Source organism: Macaca mulatta, chromosome 6, assembly GCF_049350105.2.
Source record: "Macaca mulatta isolate MMU2019108-1 chromosome 6, T2T-MMU8v2.0, whole genome shotgun sequence".
Taxonomy (NCBI): domain Eukaryota; kingdom Metazoa; phylum Chordata; class Mammalia; order Primates; family Cercopithecidae; genus Macaca; species Macaca mulatta.
Genome location: NC_133411.1, coordinates 2923721 through 2937847, shown reverse-complemented (window position 1 = coordinate 2937847; position 14127 = coordinate 2923721). Strand labels below are relative to the sequence as shown.

Sequence of the window (14127 nt, the reverse complement as noted above, 5' to 3'; positions counted from 1 at the left end):
GCTGGAGCTAGGGTCCTGATGAGGCAGACAATGGTGTGCGCAATCTTAAGCGCTTAGGAGTACCCAGTGGTTCTTATTTAGGGGACAGGCAGGGGAGGATGTAAACTGAAAATACATTGTTTATATTCTTATGACCGATAATCATGAGACGTTTAATATCAAAAAAAAATATATATATATATATGTTGGGTGAAGGAGTCGACTGCTTAGCCGAAGAGACTGGAAGTGCATTCTCCTCAAGGCAAGCGTTCCTGAGTGTGGTTATGGGGAACCGCGGAGGAAAAGAATATTTGGGGGATTTCTGCCACAGAGCCTAGTACACCAATTGATTTTACAGCATGCAAATACAGCCTCTAAAAAGGCCCATTTTGCTTAGAGCTGACTTGGTATAAATCCCAGCTTAACGCTCCAGCATCCAGCTTTTATTTGCTGTGGTCAGAGTCTGAGGACCAGGTGACTCGAAGAACAGAACAGTAGAGATCGATGAGTCGCCGGTGAGAGGCTGAAGAGAGGGAAAGGCGATGAGAAACGAGAATGCACGTAAAAACCTCCTGAAAATGGAAAGATGTCCCAGCAAACGTGGTGGTCAGAGGGAGATTTGTTCTGGAGCTGATAAACTCCAGCGCTCTGGCCGGTGTTTGCCGGATCAGGTGCGAAAAGCGGGAGCTGGGATGAAGCGTTGGGGCCTGCAGGGAGCGCGGGGTGGATGCAGCCACGTTTGCAACTCACCTGGACACACAAAGGAAGGCGGATGGAGTCACGGGTAGATACCTGAAAAGGCAGGGATAAGCGAGCTAAGTGTAGAATCTAGATGGCAAGTATATGGGTGTTCACAGTAAAATTCTTTCCTTTTTTCTGTATGTCTGAAGTTTCTCATAATGTTGGGAAAAATAGCCGTAACCAGCTGCAACTACTGCCCGTCTCCACTCGTTTCCCGGAACTTGTTTACATTTCTCCTGTCCACTTAAAAACATGTCCTCCTTCTCAGTTTGTTTTGACATTGGTATTTGGCAGTTTTTTCTAAGGTCTAATTGGTTGTAATTTCTTTTCGTTCCGGATATCCATTTTCGTTCCTGTTTCTGCATTTATTTTCTCGAGAGCGCTCCAGTCCCACAAGGCGGCGATCCCGGTGGCCCGCAGGTAGCTCGCAGTCGGGGAGTGATGCGTCGGACTCCAGCGCCTGCGCACTCGCCGCTGCGTCTCTGCGCCCCGCACTGGATGTGGACACGCCACGTGACCCCACTGCCGCCATCTTTCTTCCTGGCAGCGGCGTCGGCGTGCCAGTGCGCAGACGCGGGGAACGGCGCTTGGTGAGAGCGTGCGGCCAGGTACGGGCGCCGTCTCTTCTGGTCAGTGGTCCTGGGTGTCCTGAGGGTTGGGGCTGCGAAAGGGTGGGGCCGGCCACCTTGAAACCCTCGGGCCTGTCTCTCCTAGTGGGCCGCGGTCAGAGGAGCGTGGCCCGGGGCCTGGCGGTCTCGGAGGGCCAGAGTGGGGGGCGCGGGTCCGACCATGGGCCCCCGACAGGGCCGACGGGAGGGGATGCCCAGCGAACCCAGGGCGGGGGACCCGGCGGCTCCCGAACGCGACGCCACAGCCAGCGCGCAGGGCCGGCCCCGGTGCCGCGGTGTCCTCCGGGCCCTGCAGACACAGCTCCTCCCAGCCGGGGCCACTGAACCCTAGGGGCTGGGGCGCATGGGGAAGCAGGGGCGGGCGGCCGGCTGCCAGAGCTCCGTGCCCTTCCAGGGCCGGGGCCAGGGAGTCGCTGTCCCTGGGGTTTGTCCCGAAGCTGGCCCGAAGGAGGGCCCCTGGGACTGGGGAAAGTTGGAGGGAGGAGCTCATCAGCTGAACCGCCCTTGACCTGGTGTAACTGTTTGGAAAGGGATGAGGCCTAAGTTTAAGCTCCCTCCCAGCCAAGTGAGCCGCTCCTCAACATCGCGGGGCTTTGCACACTCGCCTACACTTGCAGCAAGCGGGAAGGGAAGGAAGCCTCCGTCCACTGCCCCTTATTCTCCTGGCACACTTGGCTGATTAAGGCAGTGTTGAAGCTCAGGTCGAGGCTGCAGCTGGTACTGGAATGCCCTCCGACCCCAAAGTCCCTGCCCTCCCAAGCCTCAGTGAAACAGGGAAAAGGAAGCCTTAAAGAGCAGGCGGAATCGCAGGAGACGCTATAACACCTTTTTTTCTCTCTCCCACAGATTCGCCACAACATGGCAAATCTTTTTATAAGGAAGATGGTGAACCCTCTGCTATATCTTAGTCGTCACACAGTGAAGCCTCGAGTCCTCTCCACATTTCTGATGGGATCCCTTCGAGGTGCAGCCCCCGTGGCTGTGAAAGCCGGGGCAGAAGTACGCTCACTTCTCTCACCCGGCCTCCTGCCCCGCCTGCTGCCCGCGCTGAGTTTCAAAACCAAGGTGGTTCTTAAGAAGCGCTGCAGGGACTGTTACCTGGTGAAGAGGCGGGGCCGGTGGTACGTCTGTTGTAAAACCAACCCGAGGCACAAGCAGAGACAGATGTAGACCCTTTCCCTCCAGAGTCAGGCACATACTCATCATTGCGTCACTTGGGAGAACGGTTGTATTTCATGGAAGGAATTACCACATCAAGGAGTCAGGGGAGAGTGACTGGAAGCAAACGTCTTAAAAGTTACCCATCACTTTTCAGTGTAAATGAGTAACTATAGAAGACATAGCATCATCTTATTTCTAAAATGTTCCAATTAAAAACATTTTCCTATTAAAATAGACCATCTGAATAGCTTAGTTCATTCATCCTCCCTGAACTCTGGATGCAGGTAGGGATTGGATGGTGCTGGGTGAGGCCAGGCAGGACTTCTCTGTCTCCGTGAGGCTGCTTAGAGCCTCTTGGAAGAAATGGTCAGTGTTTTGGTTGCCCGTTGCTGTACAAGCCAAGGCTTAGTGGCTTAAATCAGCCATTTTACATTGCTCACAATTTTGTGGGGCGTTTGGGATGGGCTCAGCTGAGAGGTTTGTCTGTTATGTGTGGCATTAACTGCAGGACCCACTTAAGATGGCACCGGCACTCCTGTCTGGGTCTCAGTGCTCTTCAGACTGCACGTGGCACCTCCTCAGGCAGTGCCCACGGCGTGGCTTGCGCTGCCCAGAGTGAGCTTCCTGAGAGTGTCCTGAGAGACCCAAGCAGACGCTACGAGGCTTCCTGTGACCCAGCCTCAGAAATTCCAGCATGTCATTTCTGCTGCGCTTTTTCAGTTCAGCAAGTCCCTAGGGTGAGCCCAGATTCGGGGGGAGGCCAGGAGCTCCCCTTGCTAGAGGGTGGCCACGCCTGGCAAGGAATTGGAGGGATGGAGTGGACTGGTCCTGCCCTGGGCACCGGGATTCAGAGTTGAGTGAGCCCCATGCCTTGGGGAAGTGCTGTCGTCAACATGAATTTGGGGGTAGGGAGCACAGTCCAACCCAGAGCAGATGCTGAGATGTGGGGACGGCCTTCTCACGGCTCCTTTCCTCCTGGTCAGGGACGCCTCCCCTTCTCCCAGAAAGCAGTTTCTTGAGACAGGAGACCATGCAAGAAGCCTAGCCCTGGGGGAGCGCCCTCCCACCCACAGCAGCAGCAGGGGCACAGCAAGGTCACCCAGAAAGGCCTGGTGGGGCAGCAGAGGGGGCACAATGGCCACATCAGGGTCAAAGCTTAGCCCCAGCACCCCCATCACTTCTCGAAGGGGAGCAGACGCCGGTGTGGGTTGCTGTGAACTCTGTGCTGTGCCCATTGACCCTACGAAGGGCCTCTGCGAGCAGCTTGACGTGGGTGTTGCAGCCCGCAGGTGTCTGGCCAGTTGAAGGTGGAGGGCATTATTACTTGAAAGAGAAGGGAACCAGCCGTGCGAAGAGCCTGCTTATGTTGTGCAGTGAAAGGGAAGCCCTTTCTCAAGCTGTTCTTAAGTGAGGAGTTGATGCACTCTCTAGAGTGTGTGTCACGGAGGACCCTGAAAATGTCAGAAGCCAGAGCCCACTAGGAGACCTGTCATGCACTGGGACTGAGGATAGTTCAGCAAGAGAGAGGACTTTCCTCAAGCGTGTGCATGTGCGTGCATGTGTGTATGTGGCATGTGTGTGTGCATGCATGAGTGTGTCCACATATATATGCGCGTGTCTGCAAACACCTCCTGAACAGTCGGTGCAGGAGGGTGTGATGAGTCAGCAGAGCCGCTGTAGTGACCCTCAGTGGACTGCGACCTTCAGCCAGTGCCTTCCGTGTTTCTGATCTCTCACGGGGTGGGTGATGTGGTTTGAGAACCACAGGGTCCTGACAGCCCCCAGCATGGCTTGCTGATGCTTCCCGAGCTCCCTTAGCCTGGGCCCTGGGATGAGGAGGAGAAGAGGTGCTGCTGCCCTCACACCCTTCCTGCCCAGCAGCGTGTAAAACGGAGGCTGGCGAGTGCTGTGCGTGAGGCGTGCCAGGCCCTCCAAGGCAGAGGTCCAGGATGTTCCCTGCAGGGGATGATGGCCACGCTGAAACTTTTGGTTGCAGGGGAGGCAACGCGAGGAGGGGCCTGAGGCTGGGCACGGGCAAGAGGCATCCAAGCCATCCTGCGTGGGCGAAAACTGGGTGTTTGCAGCACACGGTGCTCTGGGGGGAGACCTGACCACCGGCTGCATGCCTACAGTTGGGTGTGATATGCTTACGTGCCATGGAAACGTAGGCATACACAGTCGCGGCCTCTTGATGATTGCACAGATGCGTACCCAGCAAGGCAGCATGGCACAGGAGCCAACAGGAAGGAATAAAGAAGGCGTGGATTTCACGGCACGCTTGATCCAACAGGGAAAGGTGGGATTCTGCTAATTTTGCTTGAGTAGAAATCTAAGGCTGATAATTACCTATCCAGGCTTCAGTCCAGAACAAGTTACTAAAACAAGAGTGCTGCAGAACCACGCCAGGGATCCTGGACATCAGTGCTGTGGACATCTGGGGCTGGGTCGTGCCCTGGGCCCATCCTAGGCCCTGCCAGGCGTTCAGCATCCCTAGGCTCCACCACAAGATGTCGGGAGCACCCCACACACAAGCAGGGCCAACCAAAAGTGCCCCAGACACTGTAACGCACTCCCTGGGGGGTAATACGTTTCCCCAACAGTGAGCCAGGGTTGCTGCCGCCTGTCCTAACTGGGCACACCTCATGACGAGGGCTGGGATGCAGGCGCACCGCTGGGAGGTGATCTCAGAAGTCAAGATGGGGAGTAGGGACGTGAATCAGGGAGGGAGAGGAGCTTCCAGGGCACAGAACGAGAGGGGCACCAGGTGCCACCCTGTTGTGTCCCCTGAGCTCTGGCGGAATGTGCCTTGGTGTCCCACAGGGGATGAGGACCGGGGGACGTTTTATCCACAGATGCTCATCACTCTTGGTTGAGGGTCACCATGTGGGGATTTAAATCCCAGGCACTTCCAAGCCACCTGAAGGTGGGCTGAGCAGATCCTCATGGGCACAGAGAAGGGCGGCTGCAGACAGAGGAGGGGTGGGCACGTGGGCCGGCACGGTCATCCTGTCAGGAGCTATCCCTGCACTCGCATGACCTACAGGTGGGCCGGGGGCCCTGCCAGATGCCAACCCTGTCTCGCCAACGTCCTCCCTGTCTCCTGAAGGTGTGGTGGATGGATTGAAAATACTGTGAGAAGTTGGAAGTGCTATTCAGGTGTATGTTATTAGGTTATTCTCTCGAGAGACTTTTAGAGTAGGATCAACTGGGGACAGCAGTGCAAGCGAAGGAAAAGTAAATGACACCCGGATGGAGAGAAGAGCATAGGAGCTGTCTCTGCATTTCCGGAAGGAGGTGGACACGGTCATGTCTGTATCCGCCTAGGTGGCTATTCACCGACCAGGTCTAACTGACAGACCACCCACCTGGCAGCGTCACCCTCATTCACGTAGGAGGGTGGGAGGCGAGACTGGTGCTCCCGTAGTCCAGGTCTCCTTCCTCTGCCAGACCGGTGGGGGCTGGGGCTTCCCTGCCTCCTCCCTGCGAGTGGGCATGGCTGTGAGACCTGCTGTGGCCTGTGAGGCTGGCTGAGGGTCGCCGAGCAGAGGTGATGTGCTGCTTTGCGGCGGAAGCGCTCACCGCGCGGTGCATTCGTTCTTCCCCCAGCCATCGCGGAGGTGGTCGGGAGACCGAAGGGCCGACAGCGGAGGGGCTGGGGAGATGGAAGGGCCGAAGGATTCAGGCGGGAATCAGTCGGTCCCCTGGTGGACTTGGTGTGAGCGGGCCACACCTGTGTGTGTTGATGCGCTCGAGCCTGGTGTTTGCTGCTGCAGCGTGCAGCCGTGTGACTGAGGCCAGAGGGATGCGGAGAAAGCAATGAGGGCTGGGGCAACCCCCGGGTCTGAGTGTTGATCCCAGCATCCCTCAGTGTCCAGCCTCCGGCAAGAAGCTTCCATGGAAGCCTCGTGGTTAAAAGGGGGCAGGCGCGACCCAGCCCTCCCACAGGGTTCTGGGAACCCAGAGAGCTGGGTGCTGTGGTCTCAATGTTTGTGTCACCAAAAACTCCTGTGTTGAAGCCTAATGCCCCGTGGGAGTGCTTTGGAATGGGGCCTTCAGGAGGTGACTCCGTCCTGCGCCAGGGCCTTGTGATGGGGTTTGGGCCTGAGAAAAGGGAGTCCGGAGAGCCAGTTCGCCCGTCCAGCGTGTGGGGAGGAGCCCTGTCTGAGCCACGAAGCCCCACCAGACACGGAAGCTGCCGGCGCCTTGATGCTGGACTTCAGCCTCCAGAGCTGTGAGAAGTAAGTTTCCTGTCTGTAAGTCAGGCCATCAGAATTTCTGTTATTGCAGCCTGAACAGGTGAGCATGCTGCGTGGAGGCACAGCCTGCTTCCCAGCCGTGTTTGCGTCTGCAGCATCTCCCACCAGCCCGGCCTGCCCCGGGCACTCGGCAAGCAAAGGCAGACCTGCACCTCCGTGCCTGCTCCTGAGAGGAAGCCCGTCTCCTCCTTGATCACCCCTTTTAAGGCCAAGCCCACATTTTGCTCTGTGGACTTGGTTGAACGGTCCTGCCCAAGAGAACCCTGAGCACCTCTGGCACTGGAGTGTGGGACAAGTTTCACCCTGGATTTTTCTAGAAATACACGTTCAGCGACGGGCAGATGCGAAATCAGTGGTCACACAGGCTCCTGGTAACCACGCAGCCCTGCGACAAATGGTAACCATGCAGCCTTAGGGCAAATGATGTGGCTCGCTGCAAGCCATCTTGAAACTAATGCCAAGACATATTTCTTTTTTTTTTTTTTTTTTTTTTTTGAGACGGAGTCTGGCTCTGTCGCCCAGGCTGGAGTGCAGTGGCGTGATCTCTGCTCACTACAAGCTCCGCCTCTGGGTTCACGCCATTCTCCTGCCTCAGCCTCCGGAGTAGCTAGGACTACAGGCGTCCGCCACCTCGCCCGGCTAGTTTTTTGTATTTTTTAGTAGAGACGGGGTTTCATCGTGTTAGCCAGGATGGTCACGATCTCCCGACCTCGTGATCCGCCCGTCTCGGCCTCCCAAAGTGCTGGGATTACGGGCTTGAGCCACCGTGCTTGGCCCTGTTACTCGTTTTTAAAAGTCAAAAAGTATAACTAGGCCAGGCAGAGTGGCTCATGCCTGTAATCCCAGCACTTCAGGAGGCCGAGGCGGGGGGTTCACTTGAGGTTAGCCTAGCCAACATGGTGAAACCCTGTCTCTACTAAAAATAAAAAAAAATAAAAATAAAAATAAAAAATCAGCCCGGGCATGGTGGCGGGCGCCTGTAATCCCACCTACTCAGGAGGCTGAGGTGGGAGAATTGCTTGAACCTGGAAAGTGGAGGTTGCAGTGAGCCAAGATCACACTGCTGCATTCTAGCCTGTAGGACAGAGCAAAACTCGGTCTCGAAAAAAAGGATAAATAAAAAGAAGATTTAGAGCAGACGCCATGGTCTCTCCTTCCTCCCTATCGGGAGCAACACTGGTGTGTTCACATCACATCACACCTCGCACACGTGCACGGGCTCTGCACATGTCTCTTGGATTGTCTGGACGCAGTCCCAGGCAGGATGATGCTCTCCTTCCCTTCATTACTCAAATTATTTTTGACTTGTGTTGTTGCAAAATTTAAATCTTGAAATAATGTGCTCTCCCTAAATTTAAAGTGTAAAGCCCTAAGAACTCAATGAACCAGTTTCATATAAAAGTACTTTGGAAAAAACTGTGATATATATTATTTATTTTTTAATTATACCAAACATAGCAATTCTCTTTGGCTTTTGTTGAGTAAGTGACTGGGTGAGAAACAAATTGTATAATATTTTATTATTGTGCATTACATGCCTATCGGCTTTAGAAAGACAGCTCTCTTGTTCATCCCAGATGAAGACATATTTAAGATTGAAAAGGGGAAAGGCCAGGCACAGTGGCTCCTCCCTGTAATCCTAGCACTTTGGGAGGCTGAGGCAGGAGGATCGCTGGGCAGGAGGCCCAGGCGTTCAGAAACAGCCTGAGCAACATGGTGAAACCCTGTCTCTACAAAAATACCAAAAGTAGCTGGGCATGGCGGTGCATGTCTGTGATCTTAGCTGCTTGGGAGGCTGAGTTGGGAAGATCATCTGAGCCTGGGAGGTTGAGGCTGCAGTGAGCCATGATCATGCCATTGCACTCCAGCCTGGGGGACAGCATGAAACTATCTCCAAAAACAAACAAAAAAAAAAAGTGGGGGGGAATTTATTTTGTTAATTACACTTCAAGTATACTTCTTTAGAGACTAAGATGATTTAAAAAGGAATGAAGTGGTGCGTTAGTTGCTTGTGACTGCCATAAACATTTACTACAAACTGTAACAAAAGAAATGTCTTCTCTTGCAGCTCTGGAGGCTAGATGTCCAACATCCAGGTGTGGGCCAGGCAGCGCTTCCTCCAAAGACTTCGGATTCCTCCTGCCTCTTCTAGCTTCTGTGGCCCCAGGCCTTTCTGGGCCCTGGCCACAGGGCTCCATCCTCTGCCTGTGTCTTCGTCAGGCCTTCTCCTCTGTTCTGTGAATCTGTGCCTGCTCCTCTTCTTAGAAAGACACCCATCATTGCTTTAGGGCCCACCCTAATCCAGGATAATTTCATCTGGAAATTCTTAATTACATCTACAAAGACTCTATTTCCAAATAGGATCACATTTCGAGGTTTCATGTAGACAGGAATTTTGCAGGGGATGCTGTTCAACCCACTACAGTATAGAACGTTTTTGAAAACAATTTTAATTTAAATTAGTATTACTAGATAATGTGTTCACATGGTTCAAAATGTAAATGACCCCTGAGTATATAATGAAGTTCTCTCCCTAGAAGCCAGCAGGATTATTAGCTCCTGCAGGACCTCTGGGCTCTATCCTGTGAGTCTCTAAACAAATGCCTGTAATTCTTGTTTCTGTCTTGTGCACCGTCTTGCAACCTGAGGCTGCATCTGGACAGCAGCTCCTGCCAGTGACCCGGGGGCATCCCCATTCTTCCCCCAGGTGGCTGTTTCCTTCATTTTCTCAAGGTGGTTTAGGATATTGTGAGCATTATTTATGACTGAGGGTTTTTCTGCATTTATACACAAGTTTATCTTTTCTCACTCCTCTTTTTGACTTTTAAAGCATTTTCCCCCATTTTATAATTAGTGGTCATGATTCCCAATTAGAGGTTGTTTTTTTCTCCCAGTTCCCACTGTCGTTTCCTATTTAAAACGCATGGAAGAAATGAGGAATGCATACAACAAAGAAAGCTGTTTTGCATTGCATGAGAAATTGACTTAGGCTGTGTCAGTGTTCAGAAGCATGCTGTTAGGAAGCCAACCCCAGGAGCCTTAGGACCCACCCAAGCAGCTCCCCAGGGTGGAGATGAGAATTGCTTCCCCTGGCTGGCCACCACTAAAGATTCATTGTCTTTTCCTCAGAAAGCGGTGCATGTTTTTCCTTACAGAGTGATGCTGTTAGAGTCAACACAGGATGAATTGCTACCCAGAAATCCCGGCGGCCTGTCTGCTGTCTCTCAGGACGTCTGGAGGCAACGCTTTCTTCTAAGGTTCTTTCAGTGGTTAAGAATGCAGTCACCTATTCCAAAATTGTCATCGATTTCTTACGTATAATTTTGATCAGTTTAATTAGCTAGCATGCTGTTTGAGATAGGATAAAGGCATTTCCTGTGGTCAGTGAATCAAACTCTAATTCTTTACTCATCCAGCCAAATGTTTATGAAGCTTTTATCTTGAATCATGCACTGTGCCAAATGCATGCTATGTATATAGATTCATGTATTAGGAGAGTCCTGCCTGATCATCCAAAGATGTACAGCTGGTTACAAATTGTGTCCACTTCAAAAGAGAAGGGATGAAAATAGCAGTGTTACTGGTGGAAGGTATGGAGGTTCTTGGTGTCTTGAACAAAGAATTGGACGAAATGTACAAACAAAGCAAGGAAAGAATGAAGCAACAAAAGTAGAGATTTATTGGAAATGAAAGTGCACTCCACATGATGGAAACGGGCCTGAGCAAGTTACAGAATTTTCTGGGGTTTAAATACCCTCTAGTGGTTTCCCATTGGTTACTTGTGTACACCCTACGTAAATGAAGTAGTGGCCTATGATCAGTCTGATTGGTTGTGGAAGGGGACCAATCAGAGGCTGAAGCAAAATTACAAAGTTATACCCTATACAAACGTCTGATTGGTTGTGGAAAGTGACCAATCAGAGGCTGAAGTGAAATTACAGTATTATACTCCCATGCAAATACAGACTTGGCCCTAGACCAGCCTGATTGGTTGCAGGAGGGGACTAATCAGAAGTACTTTCAATTTTTCATCTGCCACTGAGAAAAAAGGGGGAGGGGTTGCAAAGGGAGTAGCCTCTGGTCCTGTGGTTACTTGGGCACAGAAAGTTGGAGTTTTCCTTTGGATTTAGTTCTAGGAAGTCAGCGTGAATCGGCCTTAGGTTCCCCTTCTCCAGACCCTATTCTCCTGCCTCAGCCGTGGTTTAAACCAAACATACAGCATATTGCCTGCCTGCCTCAAGGAAGGCTGTCCAAAGGCCAAGGCATCTCCGTGTTTGGACTTCCCGGTCTCCTTCTCTTCTCCCTCACCAGCCAACCCTGGTGCTTACTTTCCATCCTCATGACAAACTCCTGGCACGATAGGGTGGCCAGTGCTCTAGCAATTACTCCCAACATTCCAGGCAGTCAGACGGGGAAGAGCTGGAGGACAAAGGAAACACCCGGGGCCCCTGCTCCTCTCATCCCTCTAGGCAGCTCTCCCAGCGTCACCCGGATGTTGCTTTCATCGGAGGCTGCTGTGAGGAAAGGAGGGAGGTTGCCCTTAGCTGCTGGCGGCTGAATCCGTTGGTTCTGGTGCTCTGTGGCCAGAACCTTCGAACCTTCTCATAGGACTTGCAGTAAAACTTGCTTAGGAAGAACTGCATGTGGTAAGATTCCAATAATTATTGTTAGATTTTCTAACACTTTTCATTGGGAGGCTTTTATTAACAAATGGTTTTCAGCTCTCAATACTATCAGAATTTTGATTTTTTACTTTTACTATTTTGAAATGCAAAATTTGCTTTTGCTTTAGTATTTATCATAGCTGCTGAGTTCACAGGTATCACCCAGGCTACCCTGAAGTTGCACTTCCCACCACAGAATGTAATCTCTGTCTCTACTCGCAGAAAAGGCAGCCCTTGTCATGGTCAGATGCTAACGGCTCAGTCTGGAGGTGTTGCTACGAATATTGTTTGATGTTTCCCAAGACTCAGCCACAGGAACCCCACAGGAGCCACGCGTGGCTGGGTGCCCTCCGAGACCTGGGTAATGGTCTCACCAGCATTTACACGGGGCACACTCACGAGGCATTGCTCAGGGTGCATTCGTCAATTCAATCCTCAAAGGGACTCCGGGAGGCGGGTGTCGCCATTCCTCCCACTTTACAGGTGAAAGCAGTGAAGTGATTTTCCCCAGGTCACCCCATCTGTAAGTGGAGGAGCCCCCACCAGCCAGTGATTGGCTCTGCCCCCCCCCATCTAAAATCCACTGCGTTGCACCACACTGTCTCCCCACCAAGTGTATCACCCCAGGGCAGGTGGAGAGTGGACACCTCCGTTAAGCTGATGGGGACCCCGGGGGATGAGATGCAGAGAAAGAGACAGACAGACAGAGACATATAGAGAGAATGAGACAGAGACAGAGAAGCAAAGGCAGAGATAGATAGAAATGGAGACAGAAAAACAGCAGGAGGGGAGGGAGAAGGGAAGACAGGATGAGGTTGCCACAGCTCCCGGGCTGCAGGGTGTCGGGGAGACACTGAAGGCAGGTGCTGGACACGTAGGTAAAGGCCATTGGTCCACCGGAAGGCGCCCCTTCTGGTCAGGGCCCTACAGCAATTGGGGTCTCAAAAAAATCCAGGAACCCCCAGGAGGGAGGAAAGACTGGTTTCCAGCCCCTGCTCTCCTCTCCAGCACCCCAGTCCTGGCCACAACGTGGGCAGGGTGGGCTCCAGGGAGGGGGACCCACACAGCCCTGCCCTCCTGGGGACCCAGTGGAGGCAGGGCAGGGTTCAGACTCTGGCTTAGCAGCTTTGGGGCAGCAGGGGCAAGGAGGAGATGTTCCTGGGAAGAGAGGACCGGCCCAGGGCAGGTCTGCTCTGTGTGGGGAGGTACCAGGACAGAGGGGGCCGGATGTGGGTGGCAAGGCAGCCCTCCAGGACAGGGATATGGGAGATAGGAGGTGGCCGGGGGTAGGCTGGAGGCCATCTCTGGGGGAAGAGTGCATGGCAAAGGAAACTGCTGCACTGCGAGTTTTCTTCTGTTTAACTCGGCCTCACCTGGGAAAGTCATGAGCTGCGTGGGGAATGCAGGCGGAGGAGGCCTGGCCAGGATGCACCGCCCAGCTCACACTCACCTGCCCAGGAGCGCTGCTTCCCCTAGTCCCAGCCTGCCCAGCAGTCTGGGCACCTGGAAATCCTTGCTGCAGCCTTGCTGGAAGCTCACTTAAGGACAAGCAAAGGACCGGGGATGCCAGGTCTGCCAAGAGCAGTTTCCCGCAGGGCAGGCTCCCCACGAAGGCACCTCCTGCAGCCTCCAGCTTCATGGACGGCCTCCTTCCAGGGCCTCCCTAGGAAATCCAGGCCCAGCTCAGGCCCCTGACAGCCTCGTGTGTCTGCAGACAAAGCCCCATCTGGAGAGACCCTGGAGCACAGGCCACCCACAGCCTTGGGACTCACAGGCCTCAGGAGAATGGCTCAAATCAGGCCAAGTCCAGGTCCCATTCCCCAGTGGGGGCCTGGCTGGGTTTTCTTTACTCCCAGTGTTGAGCAGAGACCCGCTGGGTGGACACTGGTGTGGCCTGAAAACAGAAGGGCCATGAAGCCCCGGCTCCACCCGAAGCCGGCACCCCTCTGTGCTGAAAGAAGAATTGGACAAAAGCAAGAGCTGCAAGTGGACATGGGACGTCCCTGCCTGTGACATGACCACAGAAATCTCCGGAACACATCCACAGCATCTCACACGAGGAGTGCAGCCTTCCCTTGGCCCTATCAGGACGCACTAAGGCAAGCAGGCCAGTCATTTGTAGGATGGACGGCCACCAATGGCGACGAGGAAGAGCCACTAGAAATGATGATTTAATTTTAGATTTAGGGGAGTAGCTCCTGTGCCGTTTGTTTGGACTCAATTAATAGTAAATAATGCAAATTTGTTTCAAATCCCCAGCCTCGTCTTCTACTTTTCCTTCTTCTGCCCTGGAATGCTCTTGATGCCAGCCCTATGTGCAGTTTGCCTCCTTCTGTGCTGGTCCTGGGAGGTCTCCCCAGCACACACTCCCACCTAGCCCCACCTCAGGGTCCCTTCTCATGGGGTTACCTGGGACGGCATGTTCGTGTGTCTAGGTGGCAGCTGGAGCAGGGCAGTGAGCCAGGCTGGGGGCTCAGAAGGGGCAGGGTCTAGAGCCTGGGCATGGGTGGGCGTGATCCCAGAGGTGACTGGAAGTCCTGTGGGTGCTTCCAGGGGTCATCCGGCCCCATGTGTGGAACGGACGGCAGGAACCAGGACTGCGGCAGGAAGTCAGGCAGAGCTACTGTGGTGGCCCAACCAGAGGGCGCTGTGGCTGGCAGTGGACGACAGGGAAACCCCTGGACCCGAGGCGAGACC

The 14127-nt window shown here is 53.5% G+C and overlaps 1 protein-coding gene and 1 long non-coding RNA gene across 3 annotated transcripts; both read left to right on the top strand.

The window, feature by feature from the left end:
• The first annotated feature begins 1287 nt into the window (after nucleotides 1–1287).
• Nucleotides 1288–2742, top strand: MRPL36 (mitochondrial ribosomal protein L36). Of its 2 annotated transcripts, none has more exons than XM_015139707.3 (2): nucleotides 1288–1349; nucleotides 2196–2742. In XM_015139707.3, the coding sequence occupies exon 2, from the start codon at nucleotides 2208–2210 to the stop codon at nucleotides 2517–2519; it is 312 nt and encodes a 103-aa protein (XP_014995193.1). In that variant the 5' UTR covers nucleotides 1288–1349; nucleotides 2196–2207; the 3' UTR covers nucleotides 2520–2742. The 2 variants fall into 2 exon arrangements, with proteins under 2 accessions (XP_014995193.1, NP_001245026.1); NM_001258097.1 differs by having other exon boundaries at nucleotides 1295–1328; nucleotides 2196–2741.
• Nucleotides 2743–6344: 3602 nt separating this feature from the next.
• LOC144341375 (uncharacterized) lies at nucleotides 6345–13682 on the top strand. Its single transcript, XR_013418257.1, has 2 exons — nucleotides 6345–11412; nucleotides 11653–13682. It is a non-coding gene; the product is annotated as an uncharacterized LOC144341375 (long non-coding RNA).
• The last annotated feature ends 445 nt before the right edge of the window (nucleotides 13683–14127 follow it).

Bases quoted from the DNA above. Each gene is read 5' to 3' on its own strand.
- MRPL36 (XM_015139707.3), top strand. From the start codon at position 2,208: ATGGCAAATCTTTTTATAAGGAAGATGGTGAACCCTCTGCTATATCTT.